This window comes from Ammospiza nelsoni, chromosome 24 (genome assembly GCF_027579445.1).
Source record: "Ammospiza nelsoni isolate bAmmNel1 chromosome 24, bAmmNel1.pri, whole genome shotgun sequence".
Lineage (NCBI taxonomy): Eukaryota > Metazoa > Chordata > Aves > Passeriformes > Passerellidae > Ammospiza > Ammospiza nelsoni.
Window position 1 is genome coordinate 5,376,878 of NC_080656.1, and position 26,232 is coordinate 5,403,109.

A 26,232-nucleotide genomic window follows, 5' to 3' on the forward strand; every position below is an offset into this window, starting at 1 on the left:
GCCTGGCACCCCAAAACTCCCTGTCCATCCCTCCCAGGGACTCTTGGCAGCCTTGGTGTCCTCCAGGCCCCGCTGTTCCTCACCCCCATCACACAGGAGCCGGTGCTTACGAAGGATTACGACACTTTTTATTCCCACGCAGCCGTTTCACAGAGTACAAACACAAGACAAGACACCAACACAGCCCCCCCAACACCCACCAGCACCCCAAGGCTGCTCCCCACTCTTTCACCAGCACCCCAATGCTGCCCTGGGCCCACAGACCCCAACCCTGCTCTGGTCCTCAACCCCTGCACACCACGCAAACATGGCAGAGAATTTCATCCCTCCTTCCTCTGATTTTATTCCTGCCCACCAGAAAGCACCTCTTTCCAATTATTGGCACCAGCTTGTCACCACCACAGCACAATGACAAGATTTCCAGGCCCCCATGGATGAGTTTGGCTCTCTGAACCAAACCTCAGCACCACCTCTGCCCCGGAGAGTCAGACGGTGACACGGTCCCAAGATGCCACAACACCCAGAGATGGCAACGCACTGCTCTGTGCCCAACACCTACCTCTGCTTGAGTCTGTGAGCTCATTAGACCCTGGTGGCAGCTCCCAAGGATAGTGGAGATGTGAGGGGACAGCACGTGCTCCACCCTGTCCCACACTAACGCTGGTGTGGGCCACCTCACCACCCCACAAGGGAGAGCCTGGGGAAAAGCTGCAAAACCCCTCCTTGAGTCCACATCAACGATGGAAAGCTGTAAAAAAAAACCCCAAACCCCAAACCCCAGTCCCACATCGCTGCTGGCAAACATCAACATCCTCCTCTTCCTCCAGCCGTCGCTGTGCTGGCTGCACGTCACCGCCGGCTCCGTGTCCCACCTCTCTCAGGTGACATCCCTCGGCCTCTTGGCAGCCTGGCCGGGCGGGCAGCGGCGTGGCCATGGCAGGGGGGCTGTCTCCTACCCTACAAAGACTCAGGCTGGCGCGAGAACAGTTTTTGGCTGGGCGGCGGGGCCGCGCCTACGAGGTCAGGGGCCGCGGGGCCGAGCGCAGCCACAGCCACAGCTGGGCCGCCAGCAGCAGGGTCACTCGGGCACGGTGCTCCCCTGAAGAGCTGGAGGCTGCCAACGCAACGAGATCCACGTGAGATGAGGCTCTGAGTGCCTGCCTGCCCCATGCCCCCCAAATCATGCCAGGCTGGTGCCCACCCAAGTGCTCCCCTGAAGAGCTGGAGGCTGCCAACGCAACGAGATCCACGTGAGACGAGGTTATTTTGTTTAACTTTAAGGAAAATAAGCATTTTTGGAGGTTTTTTTTTTCCCTTAGCCAGAGGATGAAGATCCCATGGGATGCACAGTGCCAGCAGTGCCTGCACAGCCCTCAGGTGACAGGGACAGGGCACATCTGGCTCCCTGCCCTCCACACCCCTTCTGTGTGTGACACCCCACACATCCCAGCCCCTTTCCCACACTGCTCACCCCACAGCCCCATTTTGGGGTGGCAGTGCCCCGCTGTGCCCACCCTGACCCCGGTACTTGCCCCTGCAGCTCTTGCCGTCCCCTTGCAGTGTCCCTGTCACACAGCTGCACAAGGGCCCGTCCGCCTGGCTCGTGCAGATCTGCTCACAGCCTCCGTTGTCCTCGCACCAGTCTGATCCTGGGCACAAACAGCAAAGGGGGACACCTGAGCCATGCTCCCAATCCCTGATCCTTGGCTCCTCGAGGCTGGGATGGCAGACAGACCCCCCAGCTTTCCATGGGGTCCCACACTTACTCTTCCTCCTGATAGGTCCCACTGAGAGGATCTGCTCCTTGGACTCCTCGCCGAAGGCACTGGCCATCCTCGTGTGCTGAGGGCAGTTCTGTGTGGGGATAAACAGCACCTCTGTCACCCACAGCATCGCCCAGGCCCCCTCTGTGCCCCTCCAGCTCCCAGAGGGGCCCTGCAACCAGGCCCAGAGAGCACAGGCCCTGTCGCAGACATCTTTTATGGAAAATCCTTTCCTTATGATTTTTCCTCCTGAGAATCTGGGAGGCCTCAGGAACAAAATGGAAACAATGGTTATCTGCTGCTGTGGAATGCAACAAGTTGATCTTTGATTGGCCCATGTTGGTTGTTTCTAATTAATGGCCAATCAAAGTGAGTTGGCTTGGACAGAGAGTCCGAGCCACAAACCTTTGTTATCATTCTTTCCTATTCTATTCTTAGCCAGCCTTCTGATGAAATCCTTTCTTCTATTCTTTTAGTATAGTTTCAATATAATATATATCATAAAATAATAAATCAAGCCTTCTGAAACATGGAGTCAGATCCTCATCTCTTCCCTCATCCTCAGACCCCTGTGGACACGGTCACAAGGTCCCAGGGTGACCTGCCTGTGACAGAGCGTCCCCTCCCCATGCCTAGAGGGACACACAACCCTCCCATCTCACCCCTGGGGCTACATCTCTGGTCACCTCTCCAATGCCACACCAGCAGGGCTCACTGCCCGCTGCAAGAGCCCTCCAAATGAAGCATCCCCGCCCTCTGCACTGGCCCCACTCACGATTTTGCAGGAGTATTTCTCGGAGTCGCAGAGGGACACGGCGCAGTGCAGGTGAACCTCGTCGTAGTCCCCGATGAACTTGAAGACGGTGACGTGGAAGCGACACGTCAGGGACACCCCGTTCTCCTCGATGCCAATGGTGTTGTCCTTCATGTTTTGGCACCTGTGCAAAGCACTGGTGCTCAGCACCACCCTCCTGTGACCCTCCCTGTCCCCATAAAGCCCTCACCCCAGGTCCCACAGTGGAGTGTTTAGACCTTGCCATGGCTTGTCTGGTCAAGGGTGTCACTCCCTGCCTCTGTCACCTCTCTCTGGCATTCCCAACTTCCCAAAATGCCTGTGCATGATCCATATCCCCCTGTCTCCTGCTCTTGGGTGTTGTCCACAGCATGATGGACACAAGGAAAGAGCTTCTCTCTGCACCTGGTACTCTGTCACACACAGGGCTTCTGGCTGTGTCCACACCAAGCAAATTAACTCCTGCTCTAGCAACACTGCTTCTCACTCTCTCCAGATTTTGATCAACCATCCCATTGGCCTCTAGGTCCTTGTCCCAGCTGATGCCACCACCCTTCCAGACACCATGAAAACCACTGGGGCTCGTGGCAGCTCACCCTCCCTCGATGATGAAGTAGCGCAGTTTGTCGTTGCTGTCCCGCGAGGGGGTGGCGTAGCACTTGTTCAGCATCAGGATCAGATGGTTGGAGTCGGCCCCCACCACAAAGACCCCCACGTAGAGCACGTCCCGGGTGGTGAGCACCACCTCGCCCTGCCTGTACGGGTGCTTGTAGGACGAGTTCTTGTACAGAGCCATCTTGGTGGTGAAGCTCCCTTCCTGTGTCGGCACCGTCAGGTTAATCACGCTAACGATGACAAAGAAACACTGGCTCAGCTGGTGGAAAGGTTTTGAACCCCCAAATTGTTGCATAGCTTCAGACCCAGCACTGCCTCACCCGTCTGTGTAACAGGCCCTGCTCCTACCTGAGCATTGGCCGCACAACTGAGTCCAGGGAGATCTTGATGTCCAGCTCATAGGCACAGGAGAACTCCACGTTGATGGTTCTGTCCCGGGTGATGATGTTGCCCGTGTTGTTGGCACTCTCTATCCACACTGTGTTCTTGTACACTATGTGAGTGCTGTTGGACTGCAGAGGGAGCACAGGGCGCTGCTTAATGCCAGCTGTCCCTGCTTCCCTGCTCCCAATGAGCACCTCTAAATGAGCTGAGTGACAAGGGACCTGCTGCCCCTCCACCTCTGACCAGAAATGGTGGGGTTTGGAGTTGCCTCCCTACTCTACAAAACCTTCCTATGTTCTCCTTGACCCCCAGCCCATTAAAGCACCTCCCAAGCATCCCTTGCACTGCCCTGCCCCAACCCTGGAGCTGAGCTGGACTGCAGTGGACTGTCCCACACTCCCAGCCCTGTGTGCCCCGTGTCCCAGCTCACCTGCACCAGGTTGCCACAGTTGCCTTTGGTGTTGTTGATCTGGAAGGAGATGAAGTCCTCCCCTTCGATGCCGGGGCAGTGGCGGTCGTTGACCCGCACACCCTCACGCTCAAAGCCCAGCTGGAACAGCTTGCACTTCGAAATGGACACCTCCATCTGGGCAGCCTTGCAGGTCACCTCCGCATCAATGATATCATGGGTGGCTAGAGGAGAAGATGACACAACTTCAGATCACCACAAATGACCCTTGGCACTTCTTTGCTCCACTAGAAATGGGCTGGGATCATCTCCTGTGCTGTGCTCTGTCCATCCTACACCCCTGCTGCTCAAAGTGCTCCAAAACCAGAGATGCCCACAATGTGCACACCAGAAAAGCTGTTCCCTGCTCTCTGCTCCCCTCCTGAACTGTGCATGGTCAGAAAAACCCATCTTGGCAGAGGTCACAGCCCTCAACACGTCCCTTCCCAAAGCCCCTGTAGCATAATGATCCAAGGTGGAGCTCAGCACTGACCCCACAGCCAGCAGCAGGGCACTCACTGTTCCCATAGGGCCAGGAGCAGGGCACTCACTGCTCCCACAGGGCCAGGAGCAGGGCACTCACTGCTCCCATAGGGCCAGGAGCAGGGCACTCACTGCTCCCATAGGGCCAGGAGCAGAGGATTTACTGTTCCCATAGGGCCAGGAGCAGGGCACTCACTGTTCCCATAGGGCCAGGAGCAGGGCACTCACTGCTCCCACAGGGCCAGGAGCAGGGCACTCACTGTTCCCATAGAGCCAGGAGCAGAGGATTTACTGTTCCCATAGGGCCAGCAGCAGGGCACTCACTGTTCCCATAGGGCGGGGGCTCGATGCAGCCGCACAGCTCCCCGCCGTTGTCCAGCTCGCAGGTGCGGTTGGGGCAGTCGGCGCCCACGCAGGGATCTTCCACCACTCCTGCTAAACAGCACAAGACACAGCACAAACACAACCTTTACCCTCAGACCGTGGGGCAGCCACCTCTAGCCCCTCTCCCCAGTGGGACATGGCTCCCCTCGAGCCGAGCAGCCCCAGTCCTCTTACAGCAATTCTCCTTCTCGATCCAGTCGGTGCCCAGGATGCCGAAGGTCCTGCAGGCCTCCCCGTAGGCAGCCAGCGAGCCGCACAGCTGGACCTTCTTGTGGTTGTAGCAGCCATCCAGAAAGCAGGACTCATAAAAAGGCAGGGGATCCAGGAGGCCGTAGCAGGGCTGGAAGAAGCCTTTCATGTCGGTCAGCTTCAGGCAGAAGTTGTCACTCTGCAGCTCCTGGATCTGCACGTTGTCGCAGGAGGCGGCGTACTGCGAGTACTGCAGCTCGTTGCAGCTGTGGGCACCGGACACGTGGTGGGGGCTCCTTTCATGGCCAGCCCTGCTCCCATTCCCGCTCCCACCTGGCGGGCAAGGGCTGCCTGTGCACTCACCTCTTCTGCATGCCGTTGGTTTTCCAGCTCTGCGCCAGCACCACGCTGCTGACGGCCGGCTTGCCCCGCAGCGTGGCGTAGTCGTCGGTGATGTCGCCGTTGAAGTTGCCGCAGAGGCCGCACACCTTGTTCTGCAGCCGCTCCCCGAGGATGATCTTGATGACGTTGAAGCCGTTGTAGCGGATCTGGATGTCAGGGCTGGAGTCGATGACCAGGAAGCCCTCCTGGCTGAAGATCTTGGTGGAAAGCCCCGTGACGAAGGGGATGCTCACAAGGCTTCCGTTCACCTATTGTGAGAAAAGGACAAGAGCTGACATCCCTCCCATATCCTCTGCCTACAGATGTGGGCATGTGTTGGGGAAGATGAAACAGGAAAGCCTTATCAATATCATTGTCTGGCAAAAGATTTTGAGAATGTAGAAACCATAAGCGAGATTGAAATGAAAGCAAGCTTTGAGATACCTCAGTTACTGAACAACTGGGAAACAATGGTGTGGCTGGCTGAAGGCGATCCCCTTTTGATGGAACAACACCCTCTGCTTGCAGACAGGCCCAAGGGTCAGAGCAGACCCTGCCAGCTTGGCAGAAGGGGTCCAAAGAGGAGTTTTTAGGGTTTAAAATGTAACACAGGATGATAGTGTAATGATTCTTATAGGTTGTATGTAAATGCTATAGGATTTATGCATTGTACTAGATTGGTTAGTAAGAATCAGAATATTCAACACAGAAGAAGATTTATGGTATTGTAACAGGAACCTCACTCTCTCATCCTCTCTCCCCCTCTCTCTTCTCTCAGCCCTGCTCTGAGTGTGCCTGGCAGCTCCCAGCAGGGCCCTGCACCCAGGCCCTTTGCAATAAACCCCAAGTTCCACGACCTGGCTGCAGAGATCTCTCATGTCTGTCTGTCTCGACCATCCTACCCTCCAACACTCCTACAGGCATGAGCCACTCATAAAAGATTCCACAGCTGCTTCCCACCCCCCCAGCTGTGAAAACATTGACAGTAGTCTGGAGTCCTTGTGGAGACCATGGTGCAGCCTGAACTGCCACCCACCATCCCCTCCCAGCCCCTGACGAGACCCCACCTTGACAGTGTTCCTGTCGCTGATGAGGATCTGCTCCTCGTTGATGTAGAAGTACACGGGGGAGATGATGGTGAGGTTGGGCGAGGACCACTTGTCGAAGTTGATGATGAGCTGGAAGGAGAAGTCGGGCAGCTTCTGGCAGATGGTGGAGAGCACGAAGGCGCAGTTGGCGGGGAAGCGCAGGAAGGCGCCGTCGAAGGTGCGGAAGACGCCGCCGCCGGCCGCCAGGCAGAAGGAGCTGCGGGTGCTGAAGCAGCCGCGGACGCCGTTGCGCAGCCCGCACTCCTCGTCGGACTTGCAGTGCCGCGGGTCGCACTGGATCAGGTTGCGTCGGAAGCAGCGGCAGCGCCGCGTGCAGTCCCCGCTCCAGAAGAGCTGCTTGGGCTGAAAGAGGGACCCGTCAGCGGCTGCGCTGTCAGCCCAGAGGGTGTCTGGGCAAGGTTTGCACCCCTCTGTCACACGACAAGCAAGAGCAGGAAACGAGGGCAGAGGACACGCTGGCAGCTTGCGTCTGCCTTGCAACATCTCTGCTACCCACAGTCAGGCTTGCACTGCCGCCAAAACCTCCCTCACCTCTTGTGCGCACACAAAGCCACAGTGCTTAATACCCCTGTGGCCTCTTTCTCACATTCTGCCAGCCACCAACCCATCTGCAAGGAAGCCCATTTGACAGAACCCCAATAACTGGCTCCTCATGGAGCAAAGGCACCTTGCACAGAACAGTTTCACTGGCACAAAATACAAATGACTATGACATGACCAGTGCTATCACCACAGAACTCTGCTGCTTCAAACCCCTCAGTGATATCCAGTAGCTACAAAAAAAGCAAATTTCACGTAAAACACTTAATCTACAATGTGTGAATACCTACCACAATGTGATCATACAATACTGGATTTTGGCACTCATCAAAAAGTCTTCCCAGTCGCCACCTTCTCTCCGTCCAACCTCCACCAGCTCCTTTCTGTGCTTGACACCCAGGTCACCTTCACCCAACAAACTGCATGATTTTTTTTTGCATAGAAAAATGCAAAAAAAAATGCAGCACACCAAGGAAGGACATCCCTATGCAGCACACCAAGGAAGGACATCCCTCTCCTCTCTAGCCTTGCTACCAGCCCAGCCTCAAACTCTGCCCAGCAATATCATCCAGAGGGAGGGAGCAGGCCCCAAGAGCTGCGTACCTCATAGTATTTGCCATCAGAGTAGCAGCCACAGTTGTGGGGCAGGATGCAGCTCTTGCCATTGAGGACATAGCCAGGGTCACACTGGCAGCCCTCCACGCAGTAGTGGCTGCAGTCGCTCTTCAGCCGGATGGCAGCGCACCGGGGCTGGCACAGGGACACACAGCTCTCGTAGTGGCTGTTGGGGGGACAGCTGACAGCTGAGCAAGGGACAAAACAGGCACGGATTAGCTCCATGGACACCACCAACCTGGCTCCCCACCACGGACTGATTCAGACCTGTCATGCATGGTGCCAGTCTGTGGCCTCACCACCCCGTGAGAGAGGGGCCTCTGAGTCATGAGCTTGCTTGTTAGAAGGGAAAACGACACAAATTTAATTTTCAGTCTCGTTAGCAAGGACAATTACTTCCCATTTGATTTGCCAGACAGATTGGCTGCCAGGGATGCGTGCGGTGCCCATCCTCAGGAGCCTGACTGAACAGCACATCGTCATCCTATTGACAAGGGGCTGCAGCTTCATTAGAGCAACACGCGCTGCTGGCACCGAGGCTGACTGAAATAATTCCTGGTTAGCAGTGGGGGATGGCTGATGCCTTCTGAGCCTGAGGCTTTCCATTTTCCATTCCTGTCCCTTCTGAGCTTGAGGCTCTCCCCTTCCATCCCTGTCCCTTCTGAGTCTGAGGTTTACCCTTTTCCATCCCCGTACCTTCTGAGCTTGAGGCTCCCCCTTTCCATCCATGTCCTCTCTGAGCCTGAGGTTTACCCTTTTCCATCCCTGTCCCTTCTGAGCTTGGGGCTTTCCATTTTCCATCCCTGTCCCTTCTGACCTTGAGACTTCCCCTTTTCCATCCCTGCTCCTGCTGTACCACATGCAGTTTGTGACAACTCCAGGAGATTATGGTGTCCCAGAGTTCACCCAGGAAGCGTGGGAGGGATTGGCTGCCACGCCATTGGCCTCCCCTTCCCTGGCACCCCAGGAAAAGAAGGACCTGGAGGCAGGGTGGCACTTACAGCACGAGGTGAAGTTTCTCCAGCCAGTGATGGCAATGCCCTGAGTCTGGCACGTGCTGGCGTAGTTCTGCAGCCAGCTGCAGGCTGTCTGCATGGCCCCCCCATCCACGCAGGTATCAAAGAGGCAGTTCTTGTAGAAGAAGCCGGGGTTGATCTTGCTGTGGCACTTGGCAAAGACACCACTCTGGCTGGGGATGAGGCTGCAGAGCTGCTGGGGCTTCCAGAACCCTTCCACCTTGCCGCAGGCCGGGCAGCGGTCGCCGCAGCCCACGCGGCAGAACGCGTCCCGCTTGGCCCAGCTCTGCACAAAGTCACTGATGCTGCTGGCCGGTGTCCCCCCTGCAGCCACCAGGTCGTCCTCGGGGTTGCCGTTGTAGCGGCCACAGAGGCCATAGGTGAGGTTCTGGAAGCCCCGTGGGATGGTGACAGACAGGAAGGTCTTCCAGTCGTACACCACCTTCAGCCCGAAGTCGGTCTCCACCACGATGTGGAAACCGAAGGCGAAGATGTTCACTTTGCCCTGGCCCAGCTTCAGGGGCAGGTAGAGACGCTCGTCGTTGATCTGCAGGGAGGGAACAAGGCACACTGTGAGAGGGAGTCATGGTGGGAGCTTCCACAGAAGGACACAAATGAGGGCGGCTCGGCATCCCCCCAATTTTACTCACAGATGATAAAGAACACTTCTGTCAACCCCCAAAATTCCCCTCTTTGGTGGTGAATGATCCCCCAGATTTCACCTCTTTGGAGGTGACAAGACATAAAATAAAAAAAATTTCCTCTTTACAGGACAAGACATAAAATATACCCATGAGAAGTCCCTTACCAGTGTCATGCCACTTCCCCTGTAGAACATCACCTCCTCAATTTTACACACAGATCATGAAGACCACCTCCATCAACCCCCAAAATTCCCTGCTGACCTCGCCTCCACAGCCAAAACAAAAATCCTCTCCAAAAGTTGTGCCTGGCAGCAAGCTAGGACGAGCCCAAGGCATAACCTGACACCCAGAAAACCTTGTAAGCCCTAAAGCCTCACGTCTAGGGTTTAACTCCTGCAGAAACAATCACATCCCTCATGGCCCTGCACTCACCAGCACAGTGTATTTGTAGGCACGGTGGATGACAATCCTGTAATTGAAGACCTCCACTTCCACCTGCTTCACCCACAGGGCCAGAGAGGTGTCCCGATCCTCGTTCTTGGCTGTGACAGTGAACGCTGGGAACGTGTCCGAGCGCTCCACCCTGGGCCGGGAGATGCTGGTGACCAGCACCAGCTCACAGCTGCTCTGGAAGTCGAAGGAGTAGCCATCAAAGGTCAGGTAGTGCCCGTAGCCCGAGATGATGCAGGAGGCGTCGGTGCGCACGTGGCAGTAGTAGAGGCCGTTCTCCTCCAGGCAGTACTCGTCGTCCTTGCAGGACACGTTCTCGCAGTAGACGCTGTTGTCCGAGCCGTTGCAGTAGCACAGAAAGTGGCAGGAGATGTCCATCCAGAAGGTCTGGTTGGTGGCCAGCTGCCGGCCCTCGAAGTTGCAGCCGCACTCGCGGCGCGGGATGCAGCGGGTGCCGCGCAGGGCGAAGCCCTCGTCGCACTGGCAGCCCTCCGAGCAGGTGTCCCTGCACACGGGGCCCGAGGCCAGGCTCTCGCAGGTCTCCACGCAGCTCATGCACTCCTCAAAGTGGCTGTTCTCCGGGCAGGCGAGAGCTGCAGGGTTGGCAAACACAGAGCCTGAGCCCCAGCTCTGACAGCACGGGGTGAGGAACAGGCAAAAAGCGCATGGTGATGGATTTGGGGAAAAGGGAAAACTGTTCCAGCACCTTGTGGCCACTGGCTCATCCCATTCCCTTTGCAACCCTTTCTCCCCTCACATCTCAACCCGGTCCTGCCACGCGCCAAACATCATCTCCTCCTGTTATTTCCCAAACAAACACCTCTGAGGCAGAGACAGGCACAGCCTTCTCACCATCTACTGCCACACTTGGGATTTGTCACATTTGCTTATGAGTTATGAGGCAAGTTTACAGCGACAGCTAAAATCCACTGTTATTCAAATTATCCTCTGGTGGTGGCATACAGCACCACCAGACACCATCTGCGGCTCCAGAACGCTCCTACAGTGCCCCATAAAACTTCTGCTGCCTCCTGAAATGCCACCCTGAAACCGCTTCCCTGGGAAATCTCTCTCTGCTGGCACCAGAAACCACTGCCTGTGATTCCAGCATCCCACAAAAAAAGCTGCTCTGCCCACAGATCCCCACCAAAACAACTCTGCCTGAGCTTGGTGGGTTCCTAACTCCCTTCTCCCCACTGTGGGTGATGAAGAGCTTTGGTGGACTCACGGCAGAAGCTGTAGCTCCTCCACTGGCCGATGTCCACCTCGGCGTTCTTGCAGGCGCTGGCGTAGCGTGCCACCGAGTCACACAGCTCCGACACGTTGCCCCCGCTCTGGCACAGGCGGAAGAGGCATGTCCTGTAGTAGGCCGAGACGTTGACCACGCTGTGACACTCCAGGAAGGAGCTGTTGGTGGGGTCGTTGATGATGCCGCAGCTGGAGCGGCTCCGGTAGGACTTGAGCAGCTCCGAGTCGTTGTTGCAAGCCATGAGCAGGTCCCCGCACTCGCCGTTGCAGAACTCGTCGAAGGTGATCCAGCTCTCCAGGAAGAGCTCCAGGTTGTCCGTGAACTTGCCCTTGGGCAGCCAGAACTCGTCGGTGGCATTGTCGTTGAAGAGGCCGCAGAGGCCCGCGGTGCAGTTGAAGTAGGAGGTGGACAGGCGGATCTCCAGGAGCCCGGAGTCGTAGTAGCTGATGGCCAGGAGCCCCTCAGACTCCATCACAGTGCTGTTGTCAGTCCGGTAGATTTCCAGGCGCCCAGAGGGGTGGAAATAGGGCAGCTCCACGTCGTAACCATTCACCTACAAGGAACAGGGTGGAGAGGCTTCAGGGAGGGTGATGTGGCTTTGTCCAACCACGCTGTGCACATTAAACACTTCCTGAGCCAGACCCGCCCTCCAAGGCCCAGAGCCTCCTCTGAGTGAGGGCATAGAGCTGTATCTTTGGGTTTTGCCCCACAAAAAGCAATGTTTCTTCCAGGGGAAAAACAAGTTGCAGGAGAAGGAGGAGGCAGGAAAGGCTCCTCAGCAAACAGAAGGAGCAGTGCTGTGGCAACAACTTCACAGGCACCCAAAGGCCCTCCACATGATGGCTCAAGTGTGGTGTCCACAGCCACAGACCCATAATCTCCACTGGATCACACCACAAGCCACCACCTCCCACCTTGTCCCTGGGCAGCACCTTTACCTTTATGTCTGACAGCCTGGTGCCTCCAATCTTCACGTCTTGGCCAGCAGCCTGGACCCGCACGACGCGCGGCCCGTTGGGAGCAGAGCCAACTTTCTTCTGGTTGATGTCCACCTCGATGAAGTCTGGCCTCTCTGGGCAGGTCTTGAGCAGTGTGTAGGACTGCTCCAGCGGGTAGGGGAAGGTGATGCCATCAAAGGTCTGCAGCACCTGGTCCTGCCCCACCAAACACACAGTCTCCCTCTTTGGGTAGCAGCCCCGGTAGCCATTCTCGATGGTGCAGATCTCTCCCTCGGGGCAGGTGGTGTTGAAGCAGCTGGCCTCCCCTCCAGGCTGGCAGCGGCAGTGCACAGTGCAGTCTGGGGATGCCCAGAAGAACTCCCCCACGGGGTAGTAGCGGCCGTTGACGTCGCAGCCGCAGCCCTGGACGGGCACGCAGCGGTCGGCGCTGAGCACGTGGCCCTCGGGGCACTCGCAGCTCTCGGTGCAGGGCGAGGCGCAGGCCAGAGGGGCTGTGAGGTCTGAGCAGGTGGCAGGGCAGCTGCTGGCACACACCGAGTACTGGCTGAGCTCCGGGCACTGCACGGCCGCCGCTGTGGGCGCAGAGGGGCGACAAACAGAGGGATGTGTTACAGCATGGTTCAGGGCCAGCTGCCACCCTCTCACTGAGACAACACAGAGTGACCCACGGACCCCTCAGGGGTAGGATTGCAACCCCCATTTCCTGTCACAGACATCTTTTATGAAAAATTCTTTCCTTAGGATTTTTACTTCTGAGAAGCTGAGAGGCCTCAGGAACAAAAAGTAAACATTGATTATCTACTGCTGTGGAATGCAGCAGGTGGATCTTTGATTGGCCCATGGTGGTTGTTTCTTATTAATGGCAAATCACAGTCAGCTGCCTCGGACAGAGAGCCCGAGCCACAAGCCTTTGTTGTAATTCCTTCTTATTCTATTCTCAGCTAGCCTTCTGAGGAAATCCTTTCTTCTGTTCTTTTAGTATAGTTTTAATGTAATATATATCATAAAATAATAAATCAAGCCTTCTGAAACATGGAGTCAGATCCTCATCTCTTCCCTCATCCTCAGACCCCTGTGAACACAGTCACAATTTCCCACCCAGGTCTCCCTGGCCAGCCTGAGCTTCTCCAAAATAGCCCCTGAGCCACTGAGTCACCCACAGCTATTTAAGGTGACTGACCAACCAGTGCCCCTTCCAGTCCAGCCTCCAACCCTTCTCATGGCAGCTGATGACCTCCAGAGCAACGTGGAGCTCCCACCTCACGCCTGACTTGTGCCACACTTTTGCCAGAGCAAGGGTGTGATGCCGTGGAGAGGAGGGACCAATCGGTTCTCTCCCAACTCCCTCCACTCCAGGCAATCCCTTCCTTTGGATTTCCCCCCCCTCCTGTCACACATTTCTGGGCACACAGGCAAACCCCTGGCAAACACTCACCGCATCCCGTCTGGCTCCTCCACTCTCCCACCGAGATGCCCAGGGCCTGGCACACGGTGGCATACGCCTGGATGGCCTGGCACAGCCCGGTGCCATTGTCCTTGGCGCTGCAGAGGTCGTAGACACAGCTGTGGATGAAGGCGGTGGGGTCCAGGACAGAGCCACACTCCCAGAGGGGGCCCCCGCTCTTGTTGATGAAGCCGCAGTACTCGGGGGTGAAGTAGAGCGCCTCGGTGGCGGGGTCGCAGAGGCTGCAGTTCTCCAGGCAGCCCGTGGAGCACCTGCGCTCGGGGTGTGGCACCTGCCAGCTCTCCCCCAGCTCTGGCACGGACGTGGCCACCCTCCCATCCGAGCGCAGCACGTCGTCCTCGGGGTCTTTGTTGTAGTTGCCGCACAGCCCGCACGTGGCGTTGATGTACGAGCCCGGCACGGACACGGAGGCGTAGTGCTGCCCATCGTAGGTCACCAGCAGGCCAAAGTCAGTCTCCAGGGCAGTGGACAGCCCGCTTTGGTAGACCTTGATTGCGCCCAGGTCCAAGGAGATGGGCAGGGACACCATCAGGCCGTCCACCTGCGGGGACAACACCCGATGGCTGAGCCAGGGACAGCAGAGCCCTCGTGCTGGGACAGGGACAGGACAGCTGTCTGTGGGGTCTTGTGTGACCGTGTTTACAGGGGTCTTAGGATGAGGGAAGAGATGAGGATTTGACTCTATGCTTCAGAAGGCTTGATTTATTATTTTATGATATATATTACATTAAAATTGAACTAAAAGAATAGACGAAAGGATTTCATCAGAAGGCTAGCTAAGAATAGAATAGGAAAGAATGATAACAAAGGTTTGTGGCTCGGACTCTCTGTCCGAGCCAACTCACTTTGATTGGCCATTAATTAGAAACAACCAACATGGGTCAATCAAAGATCTACTTGTTGCATTCCACAGCAGCAGATAACCATTGTTTCCATTTTGTTTTTCAGGCCTCCCAGCTTCTCAAGAGGAAAAATCCTAAGGAAAGGATTTTTCATAAAAGACGTCTGTGACGGTGTTGGAATAGGGACATGCACAGAGGGACAGCCATTGGTAAGCTACAGGCCCTTTGTGTCACCCATGCCCATTCCGCGGGACACACGAGGCCCAGAGGTGCCATCCCACACTCTCCAGGCTGCTGCCCTGGCAAGTTCTCCCCTTCCAGCAGAGCCCTTACCTTTGCCTTCCCAAAGCTGCCCCTGGGGAGAACAATCTTGTGCGAGTAGACCTCCACATAAATATCCCTCAGCCAGGAGACGGAGGAGCCGCCTCGGTTCTCATTCTTGGCCTCCACGTTGAAGTAGGGCAGCTGGGAGCCTGGCCAGCACTGCCTGGCGAGGAGGTAGGAGCAGGAACCCTGGAAGTGAAAGAGGAAGCCGTCGAAGGTGTGGTAATGTGGATCTCCGAACACCACGCAGGTGCTGCTCTCCACCGGCACGCACTGGAAGAATTTGCTCTTCGTCTCACACGCCTCGAAGGGGCCACAGGCCATGTCCTGGCACAGGATCTCATTGTTGAAGTCCAGGCAGCGGCACTTGGTGGTGCAGTTGGAGTTGTCCCAAAAGATCTCCCCTTGGCGGAGAAACTGTCCTAGAAAGACAGAAAGGGGAAAATCCACGCTACATCACCTCTTGAAACAGAAACAGGCTCTGAGCCACCCTCGGGGCCTGCTGGTCCTGTGGTGGAGGCACCACCACCGTGTCCTGCTGCTGGGCTTCTCAGCTGCTTTCTTTGTGCAAACTCCCAGCAAGAGCCGCTCAGCAAATCCCAAGTTTCATTTCTAACGTGTGGTGCATCCTCTTTGTGTCCTGCCCACGCCACGAGTCCCTGGAATGCTGCGAGTGCTGTCACAAATCCGGGGTCAGTGCTGGAGAATTTGAAGGTTATTCCACACATTTTGGACACCCACCACTCTGGTTCTTCTTCAGTGTTGCAGGGCACACGAGGCATTTGTGCTGTTTTCCCAAAGGAAAAGCCCCATTTGGAGGCAGTTTCCAGCACTTTTGCTCCACTTGCACCATCCTCCAGCTTTGCTCTCACTTCCACAGTTCCCTTGTGCCGGTCAAACAGTCACTCTGTCATCAGCAGCCCCAGGAGCAATTTACTCCCATTCAGGAAGAGATTGTAGTAGTTAGTACACCAAAGAGCTGTTGATAAGCAGCTTCACCCCACACACGAGCCCCAGCATGGCGCTGAGTGATCTCACAGCCCCAGAGAGGGAGCGGGTTTGGCTGGTGAGAGACAGGAGAGGCAGGAGGAAGGCTGGAGAACAAGGATGGCAAGTCCCCGTGAGGGTTTCTCTCCCCTCCATCTGGACATTTTTCACACTCCTCCAGCGCGTGGCTTCTGCCGTGCTCTGCCTGAGTTTACCTCTCCTAAACTTTTTGTTCCCTTCCCTGCCTCCTACCAAAAAAAAAAAAAAAAAAAAAAAGAAAACCAAGCTGTTTTCTGCTTCCCTGCAACAAATGTCTCCTCTTGGCAAGGCCCACGCTCCAGCCATGCTGGCGTGGGGAATTTGGGAAGGGGGTGTCATTGGGATCCAACAGCTCGTGCTGCATCTCCTCTTGTGGAGGGCAATCAGCCATTCACGGTGAAATTTAAATCCAGTGGTGGGATCTACTCGCACTCCTCTTGTCACCTGCAGAGCTGAGACTGGTTTCCAGCTTCTCTGCAAAGTCCAGCCTTTCTTCCAGGGGTCAGCAGCTGGGAAATGCTTTTCCCAAAACTCTGCTGGAGCTGCAAGAGCCTTGGGATCTCGTGAACCTCGAGCAGTCCTAAACTAGGACACAAAGAAGCCACATGTCTCCAGTGTCTGCCAGCAAATGACAATCCTCTCTTGCTGGAAAGACTCCTGGAGCGCAGTGGATGCTCCTGACAGTTTTATTTGTCAAATGGAAATGCAATAATCTTTCAGCAGCAGAGCTCCTGTGCATCGATTAATCCCTTTATGGCCCCGCACTGTCAGTGACAGGCACACACTCTGTAACTGCTGCAGACACATGACATTTGTCCTGCCTGCAAAACCTGCTGCGCCTCATGCACAAACAAGGGAAATGGCACAAGATCAGCTTCCCTAATTTATGGGCAGGAGGAAATTGCTTTCCTGTTGCCACCAATTATCACAGGAACTCGGAGATGTGCCAGGACTGAACCCTCTCTTCTGTTTCTGTCCCTGCTGCAGCTCATGGGGATGCCCTGGCAAAAGCACAGATCATGCAGCACCCCAACAGCATCACCTTTTGCTGCACTGCACCCCAAAATGTGGGGACAAGCAATGCCATTTCTCCCTTACCTCTCAGGCTGCAGCCGTTGGCCGGGTCTATTTCTCTGCCATCTATTTTGAAAGCCCAGCGCCCAGGGACGTTCACGTTGGTTGTTTCCTCAATATTGACAATGTCTGGGGTTCTGGAGCCTGGCATGCTGAAAAAGTTGGTGAGATTTCCACCATTGAAGCCAGCCTAAAGCAGAGAGAGAGCGAATTCCATCACCCACCTTGGGAAAGCAGTGCTGCATTTCCTCGCTTCTCTGTTCCCCCTGAGTGCATCTTCTTTAGTGTTAACAGCTCTTTCTGGAGATTTCTGTTTTCAGGTTGTCTAAATTTCTGTTTTCAGGTTGTCTAAATTTCTGTTTTCAGGTTGTCTGGATGTGAATGAAAAGCTAAACAAGCACTACAAGCAGAAGGGAAGTATATTCACAGATTTATGTTTATATAGATACATATGTATGTACATACAGATCTAAGGGCATGCGAACTGAGGGGCCAAAATAAAGTGGGGGAGCAATGCAGGGAGAGATGAATGAGGAAACAATGTGGGGGTGCAGGATTCCTGCATTCTTTATGCAGCAATGTCCCCTTCCTCAGGCAGAGGGACTGGCTGTGGCACTGCTGCCACCACCACATTTTGGAGTGCTCATCCCAGCAGCTGAGTGCAAGGCCATTGCTGGGGATGCTGAGGCACCCAGGAGCCTGAGGAAGCAGGGATGCTTTGGAAAGGCCACAGGCAGCCATCAGGAGCTCATCAGGGATGGGGACACGGGAGCAGGAGCCTCACCTGAGCCATCACCCCGCCGAGCCCAGTGAGGGGATCCCCTCCGCTGGCGGTGCCCGTGGTCCAGCTGATCTCGTGGTAGTTGAACAGGGCAAAGGAGGACACCCCATCTGTGATCAGGACAGCCTGGAACGTGTTCACCTGTGGGAAACCACGGCCACCTTCACTGGGGGCACTGCTCTCCTCCTGCCCTCCTGCCCACAGTGAGGTCTGGCTCAGGGTGAGCCTCACCGTGAGGAGCAGGAGTGGAATTAGACCCAAAATTCCCAAAATTGCTGCCACAGCTCCAGCAGCTCCCATTCTGCTCCTTCCTCCACCTGGGAGCGTGTGAGGGCCATCTCTGATCCAGGGGAACACCAATAGATGGCAGCATGAGAACAAGCTGACAGGATTTGGTGCTGTGATCTGTTATCTCCCATTACCCTGTCTCAGCTCCATTCCTGCATTATCTCTCCCTGCTTCCCTTCCACATTCACATCCTACAACGCTGCTGAGGGTGGATCACATCCAAGCCAGCCATGTATATCCTGCACTTTGCTGCCTGCCAAATCCCCTCCCCACCTGCTAAATCCTCTGCTCGTGTTCCTCCCTTCACTTGAAATGACTCTGCATTTCCAGCCCCACCAACTCCAGCCGGGATCCAGGTGGGAAGAGCCCATCTTCCCTTTTAGGGCTGTGCAGGAGGACAGAAGCAGCTCCTTCCCTTGAGACATCCCCTCCATCCCTGCAGGTCCAGCAGCAGGGAGCTCAGTCAGCCCCTTCTCTCAGCTCCCTGCATTTCCCTGTCCTTCCCATCCATGCCCTGAGAGCAGCTCCTCAGGCCTCTGAACAAGCAGGATTTTAGCAAATGTGGGCTGCCTCTCTTTTAATTAATGCTTTGAGCCTGGCTATGTGGGCATTGCACACTGGGGAGGAAACTGCAGCCCCAGAAACAATTCCCAGGTGTTTGGGAAAGCCCACAGACCCAAACATCTCCCACTGGGAAGCATCAGAACATCATCTCAGGAGCCCTGAGCACTGAGAGCAGTTGGTGGCTGCTGGAGGAAGGGGAGGGGTGGGGGTCACTTGGCACCACGTCCCATCCCCATGGAGCAAACCCACTGCCCTGAGGGTTATCTCAGGAGCTCTGGAGCAAACCCACTGCCCTGAGGGTTATCTCAGGAGCTCTGGAGCAAACCCACTGCTCTGAGGGTTATCTCAGGAGCTCTGGAGCAAACCCACTGCCCTGAGGATTGTCTCAGGAGCTCTGGAGCAAACCCACTGCCCTGAGGGTTATCTCAGGAGCTCTGGAGCAAACCCACTGCTCTGAGGGTTATCTCAGGAGCTCTGGAGCAAACCCACTGCCCTGAGGGTTGTCTCAGGAGCTCTGGAGCAAACCCACTGCCCTGAGGATTGTCTCAGGAGCTCTGGAGCAAACCCACTGCCCTGAGGATTGTCTCAGGAGCTCTGGAGCAAACCCACTGCCCTGAGGGTTGTCTCAGGAGCTCTGGAGCAAACCCACTGCCCTGAGGGTTATCTCAGGAGCTCTGGAGCAAACCCACTGCTCTGAGGGTTATCTCAGGAGCTCTGGAGCAAACCCACTGCCCTGAGGGTTATCTCAGGAGCTCTGGAGCAAACCCACTGCCCTGAGGATGCCCCAGAGCGGAGCCCAGGGCTGCCTGCACGCCACAGGGGATGTCACTGCCAGGGAAACGAGGCCCCTGCCAGCAGAATTCGGGAACTCGGAGGCGAAGCAGCTCTGGGAGCTGTCAGGACAGACAGAGAGAGAGGGAGAGGTGTGGGCAGAGCTGCCTCTGAGCAGCTGCAAATGGCACAGTTCACACCAGGGCAGGGAGTGCAGCAGAGCCACTTCCACTCCTCATCCTTTCCCTGAGATTCTCTCTCCCACTCCTGGTTTCCTCTCGCTCACCTCTGCCAAGCTTTTTGCAGTGCTGGAAGATCACAAACCTGTCACACACAAAGGCAGTGCCACTTAGAGAATGCCACAGCAGCTTTTCCATGCTCAGGAGCCTCTGGGAGGGTGCCAGGAGGAGAATCTCACACCTGGCTCTCCCCATGAACAACACTTCCATCAACCCCCAAAATTCCCCTCTTTGGAGGCCATGGAGCACTCTCTCTGCCCAACCCTCAGAGGATGAACCTGTTTTCTCAGGTGTCATCTCCAGGCAGCAACTGCAGCGTCCCTGAGGCCACAATCCCAAATTTCCTGCAGTTTTTCTGCATTGCGATGAAATTCCTGCTTAAGTTGCATGGTGCTACTCCCCGTGCCAACCCCGAGCCCTGGCTGCTGCTGAGCAGGGAGGCTGCTCTAAAGCAAAATAAATTGCATTGTGTTGCAAATGTAATTCTTCAGGCAATACACGAATCTCTATATTGCTTGCTGTCTGAAAATATATATATATATATATAAATATATATATGTGGGGTTTTTCTGCAAGTGCTGCCAGGACTGGCAAAAAAAATATGCATGAAATCTCAAGCTTCTCTAACAAATGGAAAAGAGCTGAAGTGTTTATCAGAGCCAACTCCTTGAGACAGTAGAAGCTGGGTTTTGGCACTCACAGCACACAGGCTAAGCCTGAACAAGCCAGACAAGAGCTGGGATTCCTCATTTGCTGTTCAAGGATGAGGTTTGGGGCAGCCTGGTCTAGAGGAAAGTGTCCCTGGCCATGGCAGGGGGTGGAATGAGGTGATCTTCTCCCACCCAAACCACTCTGATTCTATCTCCACCCCTACCAGCAGTCCAGCACGAGCCTCCCGACATCAGCTGCAGTCACAGCTCACAAATTCACCAGATATTTAAAAGCTGCCCTGACAAACATCCCACTGCCATCCCCCTCCTGTGAGCTGCAGCTCGCACATTTGTGGCCATGTGATGTGGCCAAGCCATTAGTGTGACTCTGATCAGCGTGATCAATCTCCCATGCAGGCAGGGAGCTGCCATCAGAAACAGCTGAATTTGTATGCAAGAAATGCGTTGTGATCAAGCCAAAAAGTCCTAATTGGTGTCAGAGCCTTGCTTGGATCCTGCAAACACTGAGGAGGAGATGTTTTCCCTGGGGATCCCAAAGCAGGGAGTGAAGCTCAGGGGAGAGAATGAAAAATCCCTTCTGCCCAGAAGGGAACTGGGGAGCAGGAACACAAAGCGTCTCACTCAATTTTACACACAGATGATGAAGAATGCCTCCATCAACGGCCAAAATTCCCCTCTTTGGAGGTGAATGAACCCCCAAATTTCACCTCTTTGGAGGGAACAAGACACAAAATAAAAAATTTTCCTCTTTACAGGACAAGAGATAAAATCCACCCACAAGAAGCCTCTCATCGGTGTCGTGGTGCTACCCCATAGAAGGTCACCTCAATTTTACACACAGATGAAGAACACCTCCATCAACCCCCAAAATTCCCCTCTTTGGAGGTGAATGAACCCCCAAATTTCACCGCTTTGGAGGGAACAAGACATTAAATAAAAATCTCCCCTCTTTACAGGACAAGACATAAAACACACCCACGAGAAGCCCCTTACCCGTGTCATGCTGCTTCCCCCATAGAAGGTGATCTCAATTTTACACACAGATGATGAAGAACATCTCCAAAATTTAACCCCCAAAATTCCCAAAATTCACCTCTTTGAAGGGAACAAGGCATAAAATAAAGAATTTTCCTCTTTAGAGAGCAAGACTTAAAAAACACTCACGAGAAGTCCCTTACCAGTGTCATGCTGCTTCCCCCGTAGAACATCACCTCCTCAATTTTACACACAGATGATGAAGAATGCCTCCATCAACCCACAAAATCCCTCTCTTTAGAGGTGAACGAACCCCCAAATTTCACCTCTTTGGAGGGGACAAGACATAAAATAAAAAATTTTCCTCTTTGGAAGACAAGACAAAAAATACACCCATGAGAAGCCCCTCACCGGCATCATGCTGCTTCCCCTGTAGAACATTACCTCTTCAATTTTTTACACAGATGATGAAGAACACCTCCAAGATTTAACCCCCAAAATTCCCCTCTTTGGAGGGGACAAGACATAAAATAAAAAATCTCCCCTCTTTACAGGACAAGACATAAAGTCCACCCACGAGAAGCCCCTCACCGGCGTTGTGCTAGTTCCCCCACAGAAGGTCACCTCCTCAATTTTACACACAGATGAAGAAGAACACCTCCATCAACCCCCAAAATTCCCCTCTTTGGAGGTGAATGAACCCCCAGAATTCCCCATTTTGGAGGGAACAAGACACAAAACAAAAAAATTCCCTTCTTTACAGGACAAGACATGATATACACCCACGAGCAGCCCCTCACCGGCGTCGTGCTGCTCCCCCCGTAGAAGGTGACCTCCTCCCAGGTGACGATGAAGAGCCAGCGGGCAGAGAAGGAGGCCATGTCCCTGAAGTGCCTGCGGATGTCCCTGGAGGCCCTGAGGAGCAGCTCTGGCTCCGTGCTCTCCCTGTAGAAGATCTCCCCGCGGATGCCGTTGTGCACGTCGGCCCAGAAGGGCGCCACGAAGGCGCGGCCGTCCGTCAGCGGGAAGGCCTCGGGCGTGAACTGGCTGACCAGGGCGTTGAAGGAGATCACTCCGTTGTTGTTGACCTGCGTGGAGACCCCCAGGGTGTCTGAGCAAGGGTGGTTTGGCAGAATAAGGCAGCACAGAGAGGTTGGTTTGGTGGGAAGTGTGAACCCAAACCTTTTCTCCCCATACACGGACAGAGGGTGAGCAGCCCGAGCATGATTCAGCTTCATCCTACCCATGGTGGGCAAGAGTTGGTGCAGGAAGCCCCAAAACCCTGAAAATTCTTCAAAACAAAGTTCTACAGGAGATGGCACCCAAATCTGCTGAGGGATTGCTCAATTTTTGGGATTACTCAGCTCTGAAGCGCTGAGGGACGTGGATGATGGTGACACGGATGACACTGTTGGCTGCATGGAAAAATCTGCCTTTGTCATCTGTGACAGATCCTGGGGCTCCCCAAGAGGTGGTTTGGCAGAATAAATCAGTACAGAGAGGCTGGTTTGGTGGGAAGGGTGAGGAGAGAGGGTTTGGGTTCATACACGGACAGAGGGTGAGCAGCCCGAGCATGATTCAGCTTCATCCTACCCATGGTGGGCAAGAGTTGGTGCAGGAAGCCCCAAAACCCTGAAAATTCTTCAAAATAGGGTTCTACAGGAGAGGCACCCATCAGAGCAGGATGGGACCCAAATCTGCTGAGGGATTGCTCAGTTTTTGGGATTACTCAACCCTGCAGCACCGAGGGATGTGGATGGTGGTGCAGGTGACTGCATGGAAAATCTGCCTTTGGCTTTGTCACCTGTGACAGATCCTGGGGCTCCCCAAGTGCAGGGAGGTGCCCCCTCAGCCTCCCCAGGGTCTGCTGAAGATGCTCCCCAAAACAACATTTTTGCAAAGGATGGACAACAAATGGCAGTGCTGCCCTGGGTGCTGGAATCCCCACCAGAGAAGGGTTTGGATTGGGATTCTGCTCTCCCAGTGCTGCTGTGCACAAACACCATCTGGAGAAAGGGATGAGTCTTTGCCTCTCTTCTGATCCCACAGACACTACAAAACTTGGGATGTGGCACAGCCAGGCTGATTTAGGCCCTGTCTAAGGTTTGGGTGAGCTCAGGTGACACCAACCCAGGCCTGGTGTCCCCATAGCCAGGCTTTGCTGCACCATCACCTGGGAGCAGCAGCCTGGCCTTGTCTGGGGCCCCCACAAAGCTGCTGCCCCTTCATCCCCCTGCAGGTCCTGCATGTTCTTGTTTCTTGTCATGGAGCAGGAATAATGTCCCTTGTGTCAGGCCCTTCGCTTTGCTGTGCCATTTAATCACCCACAAAGAAAATTTATTGCCTTTTAGATTCCTTTCCTATGAACATTATCCCATTAAATATACCTTTGACTTTCTTAATCATAAAACCTATCAGTTCATGAAATCTAAGAACTTGTCAGGTAGCTGCTAATAAATCTTCCAATTCCTGGTGACAGGCAGAGCATGTTTAAAATGCAGCCAATAATGGCAAGGGAAAGGATGAAGGGAAGGATCTGCTTTCTCCACTTACATAAATGCTTCTGTATGGGGCTCCAAAAAAGATGAATGGCACAGAGATCTTGATTTCAGGGGAGCTGCCATCGTCCACTTTGGGGGTTTTGGTGTCGTTCTGCCAGTATGGGTACAGGCTTGCCATGGTGTGAGCTGGAAGGAGAGGGAGAAGAGAGCAGGGTCAGGACAGTCCTGATTTCAGAGAGGCCACAGAAAAATAGCACCAAACCCAAAAATCAGCAGCCAAAGGAGAAATCAGCACCAAACCCCAACATCATCGAGCCAGGGCAGAGCTGCTGGCTGTGGGACTGGCTTTAGGCCAGGCTCAGGAGGAAAAGCATCACCCAGGTTACTCAGGGCACAGCAGAGTGACCACAGGCTGCACCCTGAGTAAGTTTTGTCTCCCCTGGAACTGTGACCAAGTCAAACCCCCTAAGTGTTGGCTGCATGGGAGGACAGTGGGTCCATGCCCTGTCGCAGACATCTTTTATGGAAAATCCTTTCCTTAGGATTTTTCCTCCTGAGAAGCTGGGAGGCCTCAGGAACAAAATGTAAACATTGATTATCTGCTGCTGTGGAATGCAGCAGGTGCATCTGCTCCATGATGGGCAGGACAGGCTGTTCCACATGTGAGGTGCTCAGAGGGGCAAGCAGCCCCAGTTCCAGCCCCCAGAGCCACGTTCCTGGCAGTGCCCACCTTGTTCCTGGCAGTGCCCACCTCCCTCCTGCCCTGCTCACAGCCTGAGGGGTCACGGCTGCCCCCACATTTCCCAGCAAAATTCACTTTCCTGCTAAAAGGCGCTGCCAGAGAACATAACTGTCTCTCCCAAAAGTGCTTCAGAAGATGGTTTTTGACACATTTCAGCCTGCTGCTTTTCTACCAGCCTAAAATCCATTGGCTTGGGGCACAAGCAGCCTCTTCAGGCCCCAGGGCACATTTCCCTTCTTGTCCCAGGGCACATTTCCCTTCTTGTCCTAGCCAGATTTCTGCTGTCATTTCATGTCCTGCTCCTCCAGGGCTGCAGACATTCCTCAATTCCTCTTTGCCTCTACAAGTGCCACACTACCAGACCTGCTCAGCAGCCCTAACACAGACATTTCCCAACCCCCTGCTTCCTCTGGAATGCTCCAGGTGCACACACAACCATAAAAAATTGCAAGCACAAGCAGCCCTCAGTATTCTCAGTCCCTCCCTCCCCACGGGGAACACTCAGGTCACTCTGATTCTTGTTTTTGCTCCAGCCAAGGAGCTGGGGGTGTTCCTCAAACTCTCTGGGGTTGTTCCCCAAACCCTCTGGGATGGTTTCCAAACCCTCTGGGGTGTTTCCCAAGCCCAATGGGGTCATTTCCCAAGCCCTCTGGGGTCTCTGGGCACAGCCCATTTGGGGAATATTTTAATATTTTCCTGCAGGGAGATACTCACCTCTCTGCTGTGCTGTTATCACCAAAAGGGCCACCCAGGCTCCCAGAAATGATCTCTTGCTCATCCTACAGGAAGGAGACAAACGCAGCCATGCATCACATTGGTAGGAAAACTCATCCTTGAGGGGGTTCCCGGAGCTGCCTGGCTGCTGCTGACATGTGGAGCTTCAGGTGAGGTCCCTGACCTGCCAGGCAGCCCAGAAACACCTGGTGATAGCAGCAAACCACGCCAAAGGAAACCCAGAAACACCTGGAGGAGCCCATTTCACGTTTGGGAGCTGTGAACAGCCACAGCTCTCCATGTGCTCCTTATTCTCCTGAGCAATTCCTGATCTGCTCGGAGCAGGGATGATCCCAGGGGAGCAGCAGAGCTGTGCTGAGCTCTCATGGTCCAGGGGCTTCAGCTCCAGCTAATCCTCTGCCCTGGCTGCCACCAGAGCCATCACTCAGGGGGCTGGATGAGCGTGGAAGGAGCACAAACATTTACACAGCTGGGCAGCTCCTTGTGCAGCAATCAATGAGAGACTGGAGATGCAAAATGAAAGCGAAATCCTGTGCCAGCCCTAATTCCTTCTGTGCCTAATGCAATTTGTTACTGGTTATTAATCCAATAGAAAATATTGCTAAAACACCTGCTTTGGTTTCTTTGCCTGTTGACTGTGCTCGTTCCGCACGGGCAGGGCTCAGGGAGAGCTCCCAGGAAAGGTTTGGGATTCTCCAGGAGTGCTGGGAAGGGATTTGGGAGCTCCCCACACAAACTGTGTGCATTATGAACAGGCAGGGTGTCAACAGCAGCCTCCCAGCCTTAAAAATCTCCCTAAAATCCCTCTGTGTTCTCCCCATGGATCCGTTTTTATGGAAAATGTGGATTTACAGATCCAACTCCTTCTAATGCCACAAAGTACAGGATTATGGGGGGAATATCCCATAATTTACCCCACATCACTCCCATCACTCAGAGTCTGGAACACAGTGGAAGGAAAGATCTTCGCGAGCACATTCTCCATGGGGAAAAGTTCATTCCACCAAGGAGAAGTTTTAGCACATTCCCTGTTTTGGAAAGGTGAAAGGAGAGTGGCAGAATTTTGGATAGATTGTAAATCTGAGTCTCATTAGCAGAGAGGGACCAGTGGGGACTGTGGGAGAGTGAGAACAAGAGCGGAGCAGGACAGACAGCAAAGAACGCGCCTCTGAACACATCCCACCCAAAAATACAAATTTTTAGGTATGGCAA

The 26,232-nt window shown here is 54.5% G+C and overlaps 1 protein-coding gene across 1 annotated transcript; it reads right to left on the bottom strand.

Moving 5' to 3' along the window:
* Positions 1–1,013: 1,013 nt before the first annotated feature.
* TECTA (tectorin alpha) lies at positions 1,014–25,063 on the bottom strand. Its single transcript, XM_059488453.1, has 23 exons — positions 25,000–25,063; positions 23,596–23,729; positions 21,843–22,130; positions 17,538–17,675; positions 16,778–16,943; positions 14,663–15,075; positions 13,458–14,028; positions 12,002–12,594; positions 11,043–11,616; positions 9,797–10,407; positions 8,706–9,267; positions 7,693–7,892; positions 6,508–6,891; positions 5,423–5,709; positions 5,045–5,325; positions 4,811–4,921; positions 3,986–4,188; positions 3,520–3,683; positions 3,153–3,401; positions 2,539–2,701; positions 1,767–1,854; positions 1,533–1,649; positions 1,014–1,114 (listed from the first exon to the last, which is right to left on the bottom strand). The coding sequence occupies exons 1-23, from the start codon at positions 25,061–25,063 to the stop codon at positions 1,014–1,016; spliced, it is 6,462 nt and encodes a 2,153-aa protein (XP_059344436.1).
* Positions 25,064–26,232: the final 1,169 nt, after the last annotated feature.

What these genes read in the sequence shown, in the direction of transcription:
- TECTA (XM_059488453.1), bottom strand. Translation starts at nt 25,063, where the DNA reads ATGAGCAAGAGATCATTTCTGGGAGCCTGGGTGGCCCTTTTGGTGATA. An exon ending in GGGGGAGCAGCACGACGCCG is followed by an intron (nt 17,676 to 21,842) that starts GTGAGGGGCTGC and finishes GGTTTCCCACAG; the next exon opens with GTGAACACGTTCCAGGCTGT. An exon ending in GCCCCCGCCCTATGGGAACA is followed by an intron (nt 4,189 to 4,810) that starts GTGAGTGCCCTG and finishes CTTCTCCTCTAG; the next exon opens with CCACCCATGATATCATTGAT.